We start from the raw sequence: 18,363 nt of genomic DNA, 5'->3' as shown, positions 1-18,363 counted from the left end.
GGAGCCTTGGCGAGGATGAGGAACAGCCCCGGGTACAGTTTGCATCTGCGGGCTGGATGGAAACCTTTGGCAGGCCTCATCCTGGCTCGCGGGTTGTATGTTGGACAACCCTGCTGTAAACGCTTTCGATCTTTACCATTAAGTCTATATTGCCTCTCCCTATCCCTTCTACCTAAATGCACCAACCTTCTCTTTATTACATTGAATCTACCCATTCTGCCAGCCTATCTATGTCCTGTTGCAATTCATTGGTATCATCTTCGCTGTTTGCCACACCTCCAAGTTTGATATCATCAGCAAATTTTGAAATTTGACTCTGGATTCCAATATCTAGGTTATTTAGGTATATCACCCTTGGGGAACACCACTGTGTACCATCCTTCAGTAAGTAAAAAAACATTTACCACGACTTGCTGTTTTATGTCCTTAAACCAATTTTTTTAGCCAAGCTGACACTGACCCTCCTATTCCATGAGCCTCAATTTTGTTAACCTGCCTTTTAAGTGGTACTTTTTCATAGGCTTTTTTGGAATCCATTGCCTTCCCTTCATCAACCTTCTCTGTTACTACATCAAAAAATTCAATTAGATTAATCAAGCACGAGATGCCTTTTACAAATCCTTGCTGGCTCTCCATAATTAACTCAAACGTCACCAGTTACCTGTTAACTTTTTTCCTGATTATTGATTCTAAAACCTTACCCACTATAGATGTTAAACTGACCGACCTGTACTTACTAGGACTGTCCTTACACCCTTTCTTGAATAAAGGTGTCATATTTGCTACTTTCCAATCCTCTGGCACTGCCCCCATATCTCAGGAAGATTGGAAGATTATGGCAAGCCCTTCCACTAGCTCCACTTCCAGTTCCCTTAGCAACCTGAGGTGCAAGCCATCTGGACCAGGCGACTTATCCACTCTAAGCATACCCAGCCTTTCTAGTACATCCTATCAATTTTCACCCCATCCATTACCTCTACCATCTCCACTTCTACTGATATTTTGTCAGCATCCTCTTCCTTAGTAAACACCGATACAACGTACTTCTTTGTCCCTAAAAAGCTCCACCCCACCACACCACTTACTATTTACATGGCGGTAGAAGATTTTTGAGTTCCCTTTTATGTTAACTGCCATTCTATTCTCTCTTTACCAGTCTTATTTTCATCTTCACTTCCCCTCTCAACTTATTGTATTTGGCCTGGTTCTCGGTTGAAGATTTCAGCTGACATGCAACAGACACCCTCTTTTTTTGTTTAAGAAAGAAAGACTTGCATTTATATAGCGCTTTTCATAACCACTGAATATCCCAAAACACTTTACAGCCAATGAAGTACTTTTTGAAGTGTAATCATTGTCATAATGTAGGAAATGTTTTTTTTAATTCATTCATGGGATGTGGGCGTTACTGGCCAGGCCAGCATTTGTTGCCCATCCCTAATTGCCCTTGAGAATGTGGTGGTGAGCTGCTTTCTTGAACCACTGCAGTCCATTTGGGGTAGGTACACCCACAGTGCTGTTAGGAAGGGAGTTTCAGGATTTTGACCCAGTGACAGTGAAGGAACGGCGATATAGTTCCAAGTCAGGATGGTGTGTGACTTGGAGGGGAACTTGCAGGTGGTGGTGTTCACATGTATTTGCTGCCCTTGTCCTTCTAGTTGGTGAAGGTGCTGTCTAAGGAGCCTTGGTGCATTGCTGCAGTGCATCTTGTAGATGGTACACACTGCTGCCACTGTGCGTCGGTGGTGGAGGGAGTGAATGTTTGTAGATGGGGTGCCGATCAAGCGAGCTGCTTTGTCCTGGATGGTGTCGAGCTTCTTGAGTGTTGTTGGAGCTGCACCCATCCAGGCAAGTGGAGAGTATTCCATCACACTCCTGACTTGTGCCTTGGAGATGGTGGACAGGCTTTGGGGAGTCAGGAGGTGAGTTACTCACCTCAGGACTTCTAGCCTCTGACCTGCTCTTGTAGCCACGGTATTTATATGGCTACTCCAGTTCAGTTTTTGGTCAATGGTAGCCCCTAGGATGTTGATAGCCAAAATGTGACAGCCAATTTGTGCACAGCAAGCTCCCACAAACAGCAATGTGATAATGACCAGATTATATGTTTTTAGTGATGTTGATTAATGGATAAATACTGGCCAGGACACCAGGGATTACTCCCTGCTCTTCTTTGAACTAGTGACATGGGATCTTTTGCATCTATCTGAACAGGCATATAGGGCCTCGGTTTAAAATCTCATTCAAAAGACAGCAGCTCCAACAGTGTAGCACCTTCAGCATCGCACTGGAGTGTAAGCCTTGATTTTTGTGCTCAACCCTGAGAGGGAGACTTGAACCCAGACCCTTGTGATTCAGAGGGAAGAGTGCTACCAACTGAACCACTCACTACTTCATCCTCGTCATCCAAGGAGCCCTTGTTGGAATGTACCTAGCCTGTACCTGAACATCTCTTTAAAGATGTTACATTACAGTTTTTCCTGTCCGTCTTGGCTAGATCCCCTCTCATCCCACTGAAGTTAGCCCTCTTGCAATTCAGAATTGCTACTTTAGATTGTTCCTTGTTCTCATCCATTGCTAATCTAAAGCTTATGATACGATGATCACTCTTACCCAAGTGCTCCCCGCAGACACTTGGTCCACTTGGCCCTCCTCATTCCCCAGCACCAGATCCAGAAATGCCTCCTTCCTAGTTGGACTGAAAACATACTGGTCAGGGAAGTTCTCCAGAACACATTTCAGAAATTCCTCTTTCTCCTTTTCCTTTACTCTAACGGTATCCCAGTTGATATTTGGGTCATTAAAGTTCCCCCCATGTCACCACTGTATAGTTCTTGCACATCTCTGTGATTTCCCTACAGATTTACTCTGTATTTCTCCTATTTGGAGGCCTATTGTGTACCCCCAGTAGTGTGATCAGACTTTCCTTTGCTCTCAACTCTAACCAAATGGATTCTGTTCTTGCCCCCTCAAGGACATCCTCCCTTTCCAACACTACAATGTCTTCCCTAATCAGTACTGCCTCCCTTTTTTCCTTCCCTATCCTTTCTGAACACTTTGTATCTGTGAATATTAAACGCCTAGTCCTCACCATTTTTAAGCCACGTTCCCATTATTGCCACCACTTCATATTCCCACATGGCTCTTTGCACTTGTAGCTCACCAACCTTACTGACCCCACTTTGTGCATTTACATACATGCATTCTATACCTGTCTTTGTATTCCTCGCAGTCCTTCTTAGTCTGCTCCTATCTAATATGGCACTACTTTCTGGTATCGTCCTGGTAAATCTCCTCTGCACCCTCTGCAGGGCCTTGACACCGTTTCCGAAGGGCCCAAAATTGAACACAACGCTCCAGCTGAGGCCAAACCACAGATTTGTCAAGATTTTCGCTTAACCTCCTTGTTTCTGTATGCAATGCCCCTATTTACAAAGCCAAGTATCACATGATGCTCTCTGATTATTTACTGTCATCCCTTGGTTGAAATTACTCAGCACCTCCTTCGCCCTCTGCACTGAATTCCCACTCTCACCGAATTCCCATCCCATTGCTACTCTGTTTAGTAGCTTCTCCTGGTGCGGTGCCTCAGCTCTGCTTTGTGACAGATGGGAGGGATATCATCTTACTGCTGTGTTAGTTGTGTAACTAGTCGCAGAGGAGCAAAGGAAACTGGGACTACATTCACAAATCTGTAAAAGTAGTGATTTGAGTTAATAAGCCCATAAAAAAGCAGACAAAGCACCGGCATTTCTAGAAGAATAAAATTGAAAAAGGGAAGCTATTAAGCTTGTCTGGAACCTCAGTTGGACCACAGTCGGGTACTGTGAACAGCTCTGGTTATTAAATTATGAAAAGGACATACAGGCACTGGAGAAGGTACAAAAGAAAAGATTTACTAGAACGGTACCAGAACTGTGAGGTTATAATTATTCGGAAAGGTTGAACAGGCTGGGGCTCTTTTATCTAGAAAAGAGAAGATTGAGGGGTGACCTGATAGAGGTTTTTAAGATTATGAAGGGGTTAGATAGGGTAAATGTAGAGAAGATGTTTCCATTTGCGGGCGAGACCACAACTAGGGGCCATCAATATAAGACAGTCACTAATAAATCCAATGGGGAATTCAGGAGAAACTTCTTTACCCAGAGAGTGGGGAGAATGTGGTTGAGGCATTTAAGGGGAAGCTGGATAAACACATGAGGGAGAAAGGGAAGAGTGCTTTACTGTCGGAGGGGCAGTACTGAGGGAGTGCTTTACTGTCAGAGGGTCAGTACTGAGAGCGCTGCACTGCTGCGGGGCCGTACTGAGGGAGTGCTGCACTGTTGGAGGATCAGTACTGAGAGAGTGCCTCACTGTCAGAGGTGCCATCTTTCTGATGAGGTGTTAAACCAAGGCCCCGTCTGCCCTCTCGGGTGGACGTAAAAAGTCCCACGACCACTCTTGGAAGTAGAGCAGGGGGGGAGTTCTCCCGGGTGTCCTGGGGCCAATATTTATCCCTCAAACCAACATCACAAAAACAGATGATCTGGTCATTATCACATTGCTGTTTGTGGGATCTTGCTGTGTGCAAATTGGCTGCTGTGTTTCCTACATTACAACAGTGACTACACTTCAAAAGAACTCCATCGGTTGTAAAGCACTTTGGGATGTCCTGACATGTCAAAAGGCGCTATAGAAATCCAAGACGTTCTTGGTTTCAATGGATAGGTACCTGGAACATAAATACCATGACTGATAAGTCTCTCCCTGGCGCTACGTGAAGGACTCTGAGTGATACCCTGGCTGAGACTGACTGACAGAGGGGAAAGGGGAAACCTACCTGAAAACCTCCTGCTCTGAGGGTTTCTGCGAGTGTTTCCAAGCTTCTGGTTGCTGCAGTTTGCCATCTATCCACAGAGTGTCCCCACATCACAGCGTGTGGGTCTGCTCACTACTCGGGGCAATAAACTGCACTGAACACGTCTGTCAAACACTGAAGGGAAAGGTCCATATACTGCATAGTGTGTGTGTGTGTGTTAGACTGGCACACTCAGTCCCCACTCTGGGTGTGTTAGACTGGCACACTCAGTCCCCCCACTGTCTGGGTGTGTTAGACTGGCACACTCAGTCTCCACTGTGTGTGGGTTAGACTGGCACACTCAGTCCCCACTCTGTCTGTGTGGGTTAGACTGGCACACTCAGTCCACACTCTGTCTGTGTGGGTTAGACTGGCACACTCAGTCCCCACTCTGTCTGTGTGGGTTAGACTGGCACACTCAGTCCCCACTGTGTGTGGGTTAGACTGGCACACTCAGTCCCCACTCTGTCTGTGTGGGTTAGACTGACACACTCAGTCCCCACTCTGTGTGTGTTAGACTGGCACACTCAGTCCCCACTCTGTCTGTGTGGGTTAGACTGACACACTCAGTCCCCACTCTGTGTGTGTGGGTTAGACTGACACACTCAGTCCCCACTCTGTCTGTGTGGGTTAGACTGACACACTCAGTCCCCACTCTGTCTGTGTGGGTTAGACTGGCACACTCAGTCCCCACTCTGTCTGTGTGGGGTAGACTGACACACTCAGTCCCCACTCTGGGTTAGACTGGAACAATCTGGCTGAATTGGCCACTTCCTGTTCTCTTGTCTGTGGTCCAAGACCGGGGCATAAGCTCTCCCCCAGGCCAAGCTACCAGGCAGCAGTGATGTGGGCAATTAAGCTTTGCCTACTGCTCCCTTGGTGCTTGAAGCCTGTAAAGGGAGTAACAAGACAATAATGCCAATTGACCCACTGAACAGCTGTCATTTCCTGGTCGATCTGCTCCCTGTTGAATACAGCCTGTGGCCTGGGCCCAGGTATGTGACTGAAGAGTTTGAATGGGTTCGAGGAGCAAAGCGATCTAGGTTTATAAATAATTTAAAGTCGCAATGCAGGTTAATAACATCATAAAAAATAAACAAAGCACTGAATCCATTTCCAGAGAGTTTGAATTGAGAAGCAGAGAGGTTATGTTCAACTTAAATCAAACCTTGGTTAGACCACACTTCAAGTTACCATGTACAATACTGGTCTCCCTATTATAAACAGGATACAGAGGCACTGGGGAAAGTACAAAAATCATACAAAGATGCTACCAGAACTGGGAGGTTGTAACTATCAGGAAAGACTGAACAGACTGGGGCTGTTTTTTTTCCAGAAACGCAAAGGCTGAGATGTGACCTAATAGAGGCCTTTAAGATTATGAAAGGGTTTGATCGGGTAGACGTGGAGAAGGTTTTTCCACTGTACAAGGTTTTGGTGAGACCACATCTAGAGTACTGTGTCCAGTTGCGGTCTCCTTACTAAAGAAAGGATATAATTGCATTCGAAGCAGTTCAGAGAAGGTTCACTCGACTGATTCCTGGGAGAAGGGGTTGTCTTACGAGGAAAGGATGGTCAGGCTGGGTCTGTATCCAGTTTAAAAGAATGAGCGGTGATCTTATTGAAACATATAAGATCTTGAGGGTGGATGCTGAGAGGATGTTTCCCCTTATGGTAGAGATTAGAACTAGGGGACACAGTTTAAAAATAAGGGATCTCCCATTTAAGACGGAGATGAGGAGGAATTTCTTCTCTCAGAGGGTCGTTAGTCTGTGGAATTCTCTTCCCCAGAGAGCAGTGGAGGCTGGGTCATTGAATATATTCAAGGCTGAGATAGATTTTTGATAGACAAGGGAGTCAAGGGTTATGGGGGGGCAGACAGGAAAGTGGGGTTGAGACCACAACCAGATCAGCCAGGATCTTATTGAATGGCGGAGCAGGCTCGAGGGGCCGAATGGCCTACTCCTGCTCCTAATTCATATGTTCGTGTGGATGTACTTGTGGGAGATCAGACTAGGGGTCATCAATATAAGATAGTCACTAACAAATCCAATCGGGAATTCAGGAGAAACTTCTTTCCCCAGAGAGTGGGGAGAATGTGGGACTCGCCATCACAGGGAGTGGTTGAGGTGAATAGTATGGATGCATTGAAGGGGAAGCTGGATAAACACACGAGGGAGAAAGGAATAGGAGGAGATGGTGATGGGGTGAGAGGAAGAGGCGGTGGGAGGAGGCTCGTGTGGAGCAGAAACAGCAGCACGGAGCAGACGGGCCGAATGGCCTGTGCTGTAAACTCTATGAGCACAGCACAAGGCTGTGGTCGTGGCTGTTGCTGTGGGAGTAGTGATCAGATTTGGAGAATGTGTGCCAGGTCTGTGAGGAATCAGACAGATGCACATTTATGTTTGCAGGAGAGAGTCCTCTGAGTGTGATGGAGATATATTGATGTGTTGTTTATTAAGCTGCGAGTCTCATTGTTCAGGCCAACACAGACAGTGACCCTTGGATAATGAACTGGAGGCATATTAAATATCTCCAGTCTCTCATTAGCCCAATCCGCAGGTGATTTAAAATCAATTAAGGTCATCGCCAGAAAATCGAGAGGAAAGGCAATGGGACATGTTTTAAATGAAGCGTAATAGGGACCTGGAAAAGTCGAACAGATGGAAAGCAGGATCCGTACCTGCTTTTAAAACAGAAGGGGTTAAATTATTTGACAAATAAATATTTTAAAGACTATGGGGTAAATACGAAGACTGGGATTAAGTGGATAGTTCTTTGAGAGAGCTAGCACAGACACAATGGACCTCTGTACTGTAAATTTTATGTTAAAAGCCTGACGTATTCCAGTGATGGGGGAGGGGGTGAGGGTTCCATGGGCGCCTCTACCCACAAATTCATCTAATGTGGAAGGCCAGAAAGTGAGGATCGGGGTGGGGCTATTTGACAACATGGGGCATCACAATTGTCCCAGTCCTGTTCTCACCAACATTCACAAATGGGCTTTGTCTGTCAGGGGGGTCACTGGACAGTCATCAGCAGCAGGAGCTGTCTGCCAGCTAGCTCAGGGGCACTGAGGACAACTGTGCACAGAGGACAACAGACTGACTATGCCACTGCATAATGAGTCAGGGCACCGTATGGGGGCAGAGTCAGGGCACTATGCTGGGACACTGCATTGGGCTTTGTGCCAAGTAGAATGTCGACTACATCCATGCAGTCCGTCTCCCAGCAACATCCGAGTCTTCGGAAACATTCTCACTCGGGCAGGAGTAGAGCAGAGACTGCAGAGGCGCCATGTTCCACCAGGGGGAACACCTCGTTCCCCGAATGGATAATTCTCGACTGTCAGTCAAACAGCCTTTCCCTGTGTCCGACACTTTATTTAACCAACAAAAGCATTCCAAAGATTTAGTAACGCAATAATGTATTTGTCTCTGTAGTTTTGCTCCTCAGGGCCATGGCCTGGAGATTAATCTTTAATTCCTGGAGACTCCAGGGAAATCCTGGAGAGTTGGCAACTGTACATAGCCTGTGACTGGGGCTCATTCCTGTCACTGTGAGGGAGGCAGAGCCAGGGGCGGGGGGGGGGGGGGGGGGGGGGGTGTGGGGAGCGGTAGCATGAGATGCAGGGGCACAGAGACCTGGTGCTGGGGAGGAAAGTCAATATTTGAGGCCCTGTGTGTGAGCACTGGTCAGGAATTCATTTCAAAAAGATGTGCATTTTTATACCACCTTTCATCATCTTAGGTCCCAAAGTGCTTTACAGCCAGTGAAATGCTCTTGGAGTGTAGCAACTGTGATGTAGAAAACGTGGCGGCCAATTTGCGCACAGCAAGCTCCCACTAACAGCAATGAGATAATGACCAAATTATTTACTGATGGTTGAGGGCTATTATATTGGCCAGCATACCGGGGAGAACTCGCCTGTGTTTTTTTCAGGAGGGGCTGTGGGAACTTTCACACCCACCCGAGGACAGAGGGTTTAACGTGTCATCTGAAAGACGGCACCTCCGACAGTGCTGCACTCCCTCAGTACTGGCACTGGGAGTGTCGGCCAGGATTATGGGCTCAAATCTCTGGAGTGGCTTGAATCTACCAGCTTCTGATTCAGGAGAGAGAGAGAGAGATACCGACCAAGCCATGGCTAACATACTAGATAAAGAGTCCGTAATGTTGGCACTTGCGTTATATTCAAGCTTGACGTCTTATCACAGAGAGGAGGTCACAATGTATTAGGTAGCAGAATCATCATTTGCCCCTCTGCCCTCTGGAGGTTTCTGGATGGGACAAGTCTTACGAATGGATTGAATTGAAGCTCCTGTGAATCCTCACCGCAGTAACCTTAAAAAGGCCTAAGCGTCCTTTTACATAGTCAGTCCAGGGGAGTAGAGACATCCCATTGTAAATCTCAGCTGTGCCATGATTAAAGGCACAGTCCGTGAGGCAGGCTGTTTGCCCTCGCGGTGGCTGTGGTGGGGAAGAGATGGTTGCCCACCTCCTTCTGGAATGTGTCTTTGCAAAGCAGGTGTGGGAAGAGATGCAGTGGTTTTTGTCGAGGTTCATCCCAAGCAGCTCTGTAACACAGGAGTCTGTGCTCTACGGGCTGTTCCCAGGGACGTACACCGAGACAAGCATCAACTGCTGCTGGAGGACTATCAATTCAGTGAAAGACGCCCTTTGGTCCACCCGAAACCTGCTGGTCTTCCAGCGCAAAGAGTTGTCCACGACCGAATGTTGCAGACTGGCACATTCCAAGGTCCAGGACTACGTGCTGAGGGACGCACTAAAGCTTGGGACAGCCACAGCAAAGGCTCAATGGGGAAAGACCACAGTGTAAGGTCCCCCCACCAAGCTGAACTGAGGGGCTGGATCCATGGGAAACCCCTCGAACTGTATCGGGAAAATTTTGCGTGCTGTAAAATGTAAAAATGTATATGGCATGACAAATGAAATGGAAGGGTTGTGAGGCAACTCAGGATTGTATTGAAGGAAACTGATCACCTTTGCACTATTTGTAATTTTTGACTTGATGCTGTTTGAAACTGGTAATGTATTTTTTTTACAGATTTTTATGAATAAAGTATATTTTGGAAATAAAAAAAAGTCCACGAGGCAGGCTGACAGGACAGAGCCTCCCTGAAAGATACTGTTCGACAGTGAACATACCCATGGACTTGCCAATGCATTGTCCTGCAGCAGGTGTGGACAGAAAAGGATGGGGGTGATGGGACAAATTGGAGAGTTTGTTTTACAGAGCCAGCACAGTCATGATGAACCGAATGGCTTCCTTCTGTGCTGCATAATTCTATGGGTCTGTGCGTGGCAGGAAGCTTGGCCGCACATTTTCAGTCTCCAGGAACACAATCTGGAAATTTGACCCAAAACTTATGTCACATTATTGCACAGCCTTCCTGACAGTTCCATTGGCCGATCCCTGTATATATTAATCTTTCCTCATAGGACAATCCTTCCATCCTGGGAATCAGTTTGGTGAACCTTTGTTGCACTCCCTCAATGGCAAGTATATCTTTCCTTAGATAAGGATTCAAGGATTTTTGGATTGGAAGGGAAGGTTGGACGTGGGGTGGTAGTTTGCAGGACCAGGAGTCCGAGGGTGGATTTCTTTTTGAGGAGAGGAGTGATGACAGCAGATTTGAAGGGGAGGAAGACAGTATTTGAGGAGAGGGAACCGTTACCAATATCAGCTAACATGGGAGTCAGGAAGGGAGATGGTCAGCAGTTTAATGGGAATGGAGGTCATGGGAGCAGGAGGTGGGTCTGATGGACAAGAGGAGCTCAGAGTGGGCACGAGGGGAGAGAAAACTAGAGAAAGACACAAGTTCAGGGCTTGGGCAAGGGGAAGGGAGGGAAATGGCAGAGACAGCTGATCAGATAGGGACAAAGAAGTCAATGAGCACCTCACACTTTAATTTGCAATTGTTTCTCAGGGGCAATTGATGCTAATTTTTTTTGTTGCTATTTCAAAGTATAGTTCAACCTTTTGGAGAGGGTACAGAAGAGGTTTACCAGGATGTTGCCTGGTCTGGGGGGTATTAGCTTTGAGGAGAAGTTGGATAAACTTGGATTGTTTTCACTGGAACGACGGAGGTGGATTTAGATTTAGAGATACAGCACTGAAACAGGCCCTTTGGCCCACCATGTTTGTGCCGACCATTAACCACCCATTTATACTAATCCTACACTAATCCCATATTTCTACCACATCCCCACCTGTCCCTATATTTCCCTACCACCTACCTATACTAGGGGCAATTGCTAATGGCCAATTTACCGATCAACCCGCAAGTCTTTTGGCTGTGGGAGGAAACCTGAGCACCCGGAGGAAACCCACGCAGACACAGGGAGAACTTGCAAACTCCACACAGGCAGTACCCAGAATTGAACCCGGGTCATTGGAGCTGTGAGGCTGCGGTGCTAACCACTGCGCCACTGTGCCGCATGATAGAGGTTTGATAGGGGCGACATGATAGAGGTTTGTCATGGACAGAATGGATCGTCAGAAGATTTTTCCCAGGGTGGAAGAGTCAGTTACTAGGGGACATAGGTTTAAGGTGTGAGGGGCAAAGTTTAGAGGGGATGTGCGAGGCAAGTTTTTTACACAGAGGGTGGTGAGTGCCTGGAACTTGCTGCCGTGGGAGGTGGTGGAAGCAGATACGATAGCGACGTTTAAGAGGCATCTTGACAAATATATGAATAGGATGGAAATAGAGGGATACGGACCCCGGAAGTGCAGAAAGTTTTAGTTTAGCCAGGCACCAAGATCGGCGCAGGCTTGGAGGGCCGAATGGCTTGTACTGTTCTTTGTTCTTTTCCGTCAACATTTGCAAAGTTCTGAAACATTTCTTGCAATGAAACAGTTTTTGAATGATGCCCTCCTCACACCATGTTCCTCAATAGCCACAGTCCAGGTTCTGCTGCTTTAAGGTCTAGGTCAGACCCTCCTCCCTCTACCCCTTACAGCACTCGCCCACTGTCCAAGCACCCGAAGTTGATGCTTCAGCAACCCTTTCAACCACTGACCATTGATAATTTACCCGTACCCTGTAATTAAAGTCATCTTGTACAATATATATATTTTTTAATTCATATGGGGGCAGTAAAATTAATGATCAGATTATTGTACCGAGCTATTTTATATAAAATAAAACACTTGTGCAAAAAAAAAATATTTTAAATCATACAATATTGAACCAGCAGCCAATGTGGAATGTACTTTTATTCTGGCCAATCTGCCTGTATGGGTTGGCTGGGGAGGAGAGAAAGGAGGAAGGGATCATTTCAGAGGACGTGTTCAGGGAAGCTGTTCTATCTCTGCAGGTATCTGATTGGGCTAGCGAGGAGTCGCAGGTGCTGGCATAGGTGTGGTGAATTGATGTGCTTGACTGTGTTTCTCATCTCCTTGTGTGTGAGATAGAAGATTTTTTTTTTAGTTTTTAGCGATACAGCACTGAAACAGGCCCTTCGGCCCACCAGGTCTGTGCCGACCATCAACCACCCATTTATACTAATCCTACACTAATCCCATATTCCTACCACATCCCCACCTGTCCCTATATTTCCCTACCACCTACCTATACTAGGGGCAATTTATAATGGCCAATTTACCTACCAACCTGCAAGTCTTTTGGCTTGTGGGAGGAAACCGGAGCACCCGGAGAAAACCCACGCAGACACAGGGGGAACTTGCAAACTCCACACAGGCAGTCCCCAGAATTGAACCCTGGTCGCTGGAGCTGTGAGGCTGTGGCGCTAACCACTGCGCCACTGTGCCGTGGCAGCATTGATCAGCCTTACATGGAGAGGTGGATTTGGATCTTGTTTTACCTGTAACATCACCCATCTCTTCCCTTGCCTCAGCTCATCTGTTGCTGAAACCCTCATCCATGCCTTTGATAGTTCCAGACTCGACTATTTCACTGCTTGCCTGGCTGCTCCCCCAACTCCATTCTTCACCCTCCATAAACTTGAGGTCATCCAAATCTCTGCTTCCCATATCCCTACTTTCACCAAGTCCCATTCACCCATCACTGCACCAATTCCACCCCCCCCCCCCCCCCCCCCACCCCCGCACCAACCCAAGCCCGCCACCAACCCCTTGTGCTCGCTGACCTACACTGGCTCCCAGTTGTGCAATACCTTGGTTTTAAAGTTCTCACCCTTGTTTTCAAATCCCTCCATGGCCTCGCCCCCCCTCCCTATCTCTGTAACCTCCTCCAATCCTCTGAGATCTCTGCGCTCCTCCAATCCCGGCCTCTTGAGCATCCCCCGATTCCCAACGCTCCACCATTGGCAGCCGTGCCTTCAGCTGCCTGGTGCCCCAAGCTTTGGAATTCCCTCTCTAAATATCTCCGCTTCTCTCTCCTCCTTTACGACGCTCCTTAAAAACCGACCTCTTTTGGTCACCTGTCATTACACCTTTTGTGGCTTGATATCAAAATTTGGTAACACTCCTGTGAAGCACTTTGGGACATTTTACTACGTTACAGGCGCTATATAAATCCAATTTGTTGTTTGTCGAAATGTTCCAGATCCTTTCTTTTTGTATGGAACTGGATCCAGCTCCTGTTTTATGTGGGAAGTGGATCCAGATCATGTGTTATGTGTGGAAGGCACAGACAGGATGGGCCAAATGGCCTTCTCCTGTGCTGTTTCATTCTATTATCCTATGATCTAATTGAATGATGGAACAGGCTTGAGGGGCTGAATGGCCTCCTCTCTTTCCTATGAATGGCAAAGTGACTGGGCTGTGCCCTTGTGCGAGAAAGCAGGAGAGATGTATGTAGAGAGTTAGGATGTTGGGCAGATTCTCTAATCCAGCGACCTGGGGAATGAGTGGCCAGCCAAGGCAGTTGATGCAGACTCTCTGTGCCTGTTCCAAAAGGAGCCAGACTAGCTTCTGGAGGAGGCTGACATCACAGAGTGGAATAGGTGAGTGAGATGTCTGGCAATGTTCTTCATTGTCACTGATATCTCCTGGCGCCTGCTCTTGATCAATTCTTGGTGACAGGAGTTGGGAAATTTCCCAGAATTTATTTCCTCCGAACTAGACTTGTATTCTATTCTTAACGTTACTGGAGATTACAAATTGCAAATGGCGAGTCTTTAGAAAATCATGTTGTCGAGATGCATCATCTCTGAATGGGACAGGCTCAAAATGGTCTTTTTCTGTCCGTCTTGCTTTGTGTGATGGCACACTGGGTTAATCGAGCAGTGGTGCTTGACAGTGTCCCGAGAGCGGGCTAGACCGATCTCCTCACTGTGGGTGGAGATGGGTTAAATCAGGGCAAATGGTTTCAGCCTCAGCTGGAGTATTGTGGCCAATTCTGAGAGGGATATCAAGGCCTTGCAGAAGATGCAGGGGAGATTTACCAGGGATGAGGAAATTCAGTTATGCGGAAGGACTGGAAAAGCTGGGATTGTTCTCCTTAGAGCAGAGAAAGTTAAGAGGAGACTTAACCGAGATGTTCAAAATTATGTGGGTTTTTGATGGAGTAAATAAGGAGAAACTGTTCCCACTGGCAGGAAGGTCAGTAACCAGAGGACACAGATTTAAGATAATTGACGAAAGAACAAGAGGGGAGAAGAGAATTTTTTTACGCAGTGAGATGTGATCTGGAACGCGCTGCCTGAAAGGGCGGTGGAAGCAGATTCAATAGTAACTTTCAAAAAGGAGAATTGGATAAATACTTGAAGGGGAAAAAGTAGGGGAGCAAGATGTTTGCCATTTAGGACTGAGTTGAGGAGGCACAATCATTGAGGATATTCAAGACAGAGATCGATAGATTTCTAGATATTAAAGATATCAAGGGATATGGGGATGGTGCGGGAAAATGGCGTTGAGGTAAAAGATTAGCCATGATCTGGTTGAATGATGGAGCAGGCTCGAGGGGCTGAATGGCCTGCACCTGCTCCCATTTCCTATGTGTCAGATCACTGGTTGCAGATTGACCCTTGGACTAGACTAACATACTTCTCAATTCCGCACTGTCCCAACAGCAAACCTGTTTTGTATGAAGTTTTTTTTTTATAGTTAATCTCCACACTGATTTTAATGATACATTTGCATTTTGTTTCTTTTTCTCAATGTACAACATTGTGTTTGCATTTTTACTGCAAGCAGCATTAAAGCCCTGCCAGAATCTGACGAAGGCTCACTTGTGAAATCACAGTAATGGAATGCAAGCTTTTAAAGGGCTGCATCAGCATCACAGTTGCACGTTTAGGTGCGTTGTATTAATAGTCACACTTATGGTGCACTTTGTCGTCCAGTTTCCAGCTCGTGGTGTCACGTCCAAGACCGGTGCTCGGAAGGTAACAGTCAGTTTCAAGTGATAGCTTCGCTGCTCGGCCTGTGGTCCCAAAGCTGGGTTCCATCGTGGTCACTCTCGAGAATTCCCTTCTCTCTCCCGCATCACAGGGGAACAGGAATCACACGTTCCAGTTCACAATACCTGAATTGGGGAGGATTGATCCAGAAACATGGAAAATTGGGCTCGGCTTGGGTGGATGTCCCATGACCGGGCAGATGGGAGAAGGGCTGGGACTAGAGGAGGGGGGAATTAAGTGGACTCACAGCGTTTCCACTCTCACCCCGCCCATTGTAAATGTCCGGTGTATCCCTGTGAGTGATTCCAATTCCAGTCTCGATCTTCCCACCCACCCCGCAACAAACCTGTGCAGAAAGCATTGAGATATGTCAAGATAATGATGAAACAGATGCCAAGAAATCTGTCGGGAACCTGTTTTGACTCCTCACAGTTGAATATAGGATCTCCCAGTCATCAGCGGCAGGGATTTGGAGGTTGGTGTGATGGGACCCTACACTGCCTTCCACCCGGATATCTCTGCACATGTGACCAGCTGCCTGTACCTGAACACCCAACCACCAAGTTTCAGAAAAGAGAAGGGGCAGAGTCTCACAGAACATAATGGGATGTTGTTGTGCTGATCTCAGTGGGACGGGCTTTAGCAGAGAGCCAGTCTCCACCCCAAGGTGCAGTGCCCACATGTAATAGTGTGTCTATCACAAGAGTGTTCATCCCCAGAAAGACCAGTGCTCCCCACAGTGACCAGTGTGAGCACCGCCAGAGCGACCAGTGTCTATCCCCAGAGTGATCAGTGTGTCTAACCTGCAGAGATCGGCGTCGGTCCTCAGAGTGACCAGTGTGTCCATCTCCAGAGTGACCAGTGTGTCCACTGACAGAGTGACCAGTGTGTCCATCCCCAGAGTGACCAGTGTGTCCACTGACAGAGTGACCAGTGTGTCCATCCCCAGAGTGAGTAGTGTGTCCATCCCAGAGTGACCAGTGTGTCCATCCCAGAGTGACCAGTGTCCATTGCCAGAGTGGGGTACTGGGGCACTGTGGTACATGAACCTGGGGGTTACAGGGGCACAAGGGGTATAGGGTCGAGCAGTCTCTATCAACACAGTCAGAGCAAGAATCACGCCATCTCGGCCCCACTGTTATAAGCCAGAATGAAAGGAGGTTTGACTCCCTCAAACTGTAAGCAGATTGGGAGGAAGGTGGGATTGGCTGAATATCACTGTAAATCAGTGAGCAGTGGGGATCCGTGTAACTACAGAGCCATCAATCAGACGGGAGGGAGCAGAGCAGCTTGGCACAGTGCAGACAGCGGCTGATCCCGGGATCATTAATAGGTCCCACACTCTGCTGCCGGATCACAGGGGGAAACACAAGGTAACAAACTGGACAGCTCGGGGAAGGGGGAATTGCACTAAAAGGCAGATAGAGGTTTTACAGTCCCCTCCTCAAAGGCCTTAAAGGGGCCACCACACACACATCAGAGCAATCTCCGGGGTCGCCTGCTTCTGGCACTTTCTCGGCAATCCAGTGCTTCATTCATGGCAAAGTTAGAGGTGGTGGGGTATGAACAGGCCTGTGTTATGGATGTACTGGGAAGATCGAGGCCGTAACTGATCTGCATGTCTTTGCAGTCGTCAGTACACAGACGTTACTGCACAGACTCATTGGAAGGAGGGGTGGTTAGAATGCGTTGATATTACTTTTGGAGGTAATTACAATTTTTGCAGGGACTCAGTGCTCCTGGGGCCTTTCTAGTCCTGCTGAGACTAGAGTAAGCAGTTAATGGTATGCGAGTCTAATCGATCTATATTTCATATGCACTGCATGTAAGGGGCTGTGTTTTATTATCTCATTGACTTTACTTAATAAAGTACCCAGACATTTAAATGTTTCCTAGCCCCTGAACCTGTATTAGAGGCAAAGGATGTACAACAATATCCTATGATAACTCCACATAAGGGTAATGGGATATATGGCAATATCCCATAATACCCAACATAAGGGCAATAATGGTATATAACAATACCCGAAAATACCACAGTTTGGAACACAGGTCATGTGAGGCTGGGGCGAGAGAACGCTACCACTTAAAAATCGCTCCTGTTGCATTGTATGAGTCAGTCTGTTTCACAGAGTAACTGTTTGAGTGAAGTGACCTCGATTGGCACTGCCTTATTGGTAAATGATGGTGGGAGAGGGAGTTTCCTCAGGGTGTTCAGTATGATTAAATGTGAGAAGGCAGCGAAGTGTGTTACTCGATTTCCAGAATCAGGTCGTCGCCCTCCAGGTGCATGTCACGGGTGACATAGATTTTCTTGATGGTGCCAGACATTGGCGAGTTCACCACAGTCTCCATCTTCATGGCACTCAGCACGCACAGCTGCTTGCCCTTCTCAATACGACTGCCCTCCTTCACCTTGATGTCAACCACCTTGCCTGGCATTGGAGCGCCGATCTGGCCCTTGACATCCTTCAGGGCCTTGGGGTGGAAGTGCATCTCCTGTGGGAGAGAAACAGACGGAGCGGTTAAACAGCGTGCTAAGCGGCAGTGCCCTCACCTCAACTCCTGCCCCCCCCAGTTAATCTCTCATGGGCTAGAGAGGGAATTCAGATCACAGATTTGGGGAAACACAAAATCTCTCTCTGCTCCATTGTCTCAGTCGATGTTTCTCTCTCGACAGTGCGGCACTCTCTCAGTACTGCCCCTCGGACAGTGCGGCGCTCCCTCAATACTGCCCCTTGGACAGTGCGGCACTCCCTCAATACTGCCCCTCAGACAGTGCGGCGCTCCCTCAATACTGCCCCTCAGACAGTGCGGCGCTCCCTCAATACTGCCCCTCAGACAGTGCGGCGCTCCCTCAGTACTGACCTTCGGACAGTGCGGCACTCCCTCAGTACTGACCTTCGGACAGTGCGGCGCTCCCTCAATACTGCCCCTCAGACAGTGCGGCGCTCCCTCAATACTGCCCCTCAGACAGTGCGGCGCTCCCTCAGTACTGACCTTCGGACAGTGCGGCACTCCCTCAGTACTGACCTTCGGACAGTGCGGCGCTCCCTCAATACTGCCCCTCAGACAGTGCGGCGCTCCCTCAGTACTGACCTTCGGACAGTGCGGCACTCCCTCAATACTGCCCCTCGGACAGTGCGGCGCTCCCTCAATACTGCCCCTCAGACAGT

The 18,363-nt window shown here is 47.7% G+C and overlaps 1 protein-coding gene across 5 annotated transcripts in view; it reads right to left on the bottom strand.

Moving 5' to 3' along the window:
• Positions 1-17,073: 17,073 nt before the first annotated feature.
• Positions 17,074-18,363, bottom strand: part of LOC137355917 (pyruvate carboxylase, mitochondrial-like) — a 1,077,083-nt gene continuing 1,075,793 nt past the window's right edge. For all 5 annotated transcript variants that reach the window (XM_068021564.1, XM_068021567.1, XM_068021566.1 and 2 more), the window contains one exon: positions 17,074-17,686. In XM_068021564.1, the coding sequence (XP_067877665.1) occupies positions 17,438-17,686 (249 nt within the window). In that variant the 3' untranslated portion in view covers positions 17,074-17,437. The remainder of the gene's footprint in view (positions 17,687-18,363) is intronic.

The sequence above is a fragment of the Heterodontus francisci genome, chromosome 44 (assembly GCF_036365525.1).
Source record: "Heterodontus francisci isolate sHetFra1 chromosome 44, sHetFra1.hap1, whole genome shotgun sequence".
Classification (NCBI taxonomy): Eukaryota; Metazoa; Chordata; class Chondrichthyes; order Heterodontiformes; family Heterodontidae; genus Heterodontus; species Heterodontus francisci.
Note: the sequence above shows the minus strand (reverse complement) of the source record. Positions and strands in the feature narration are given on the sequence as shown.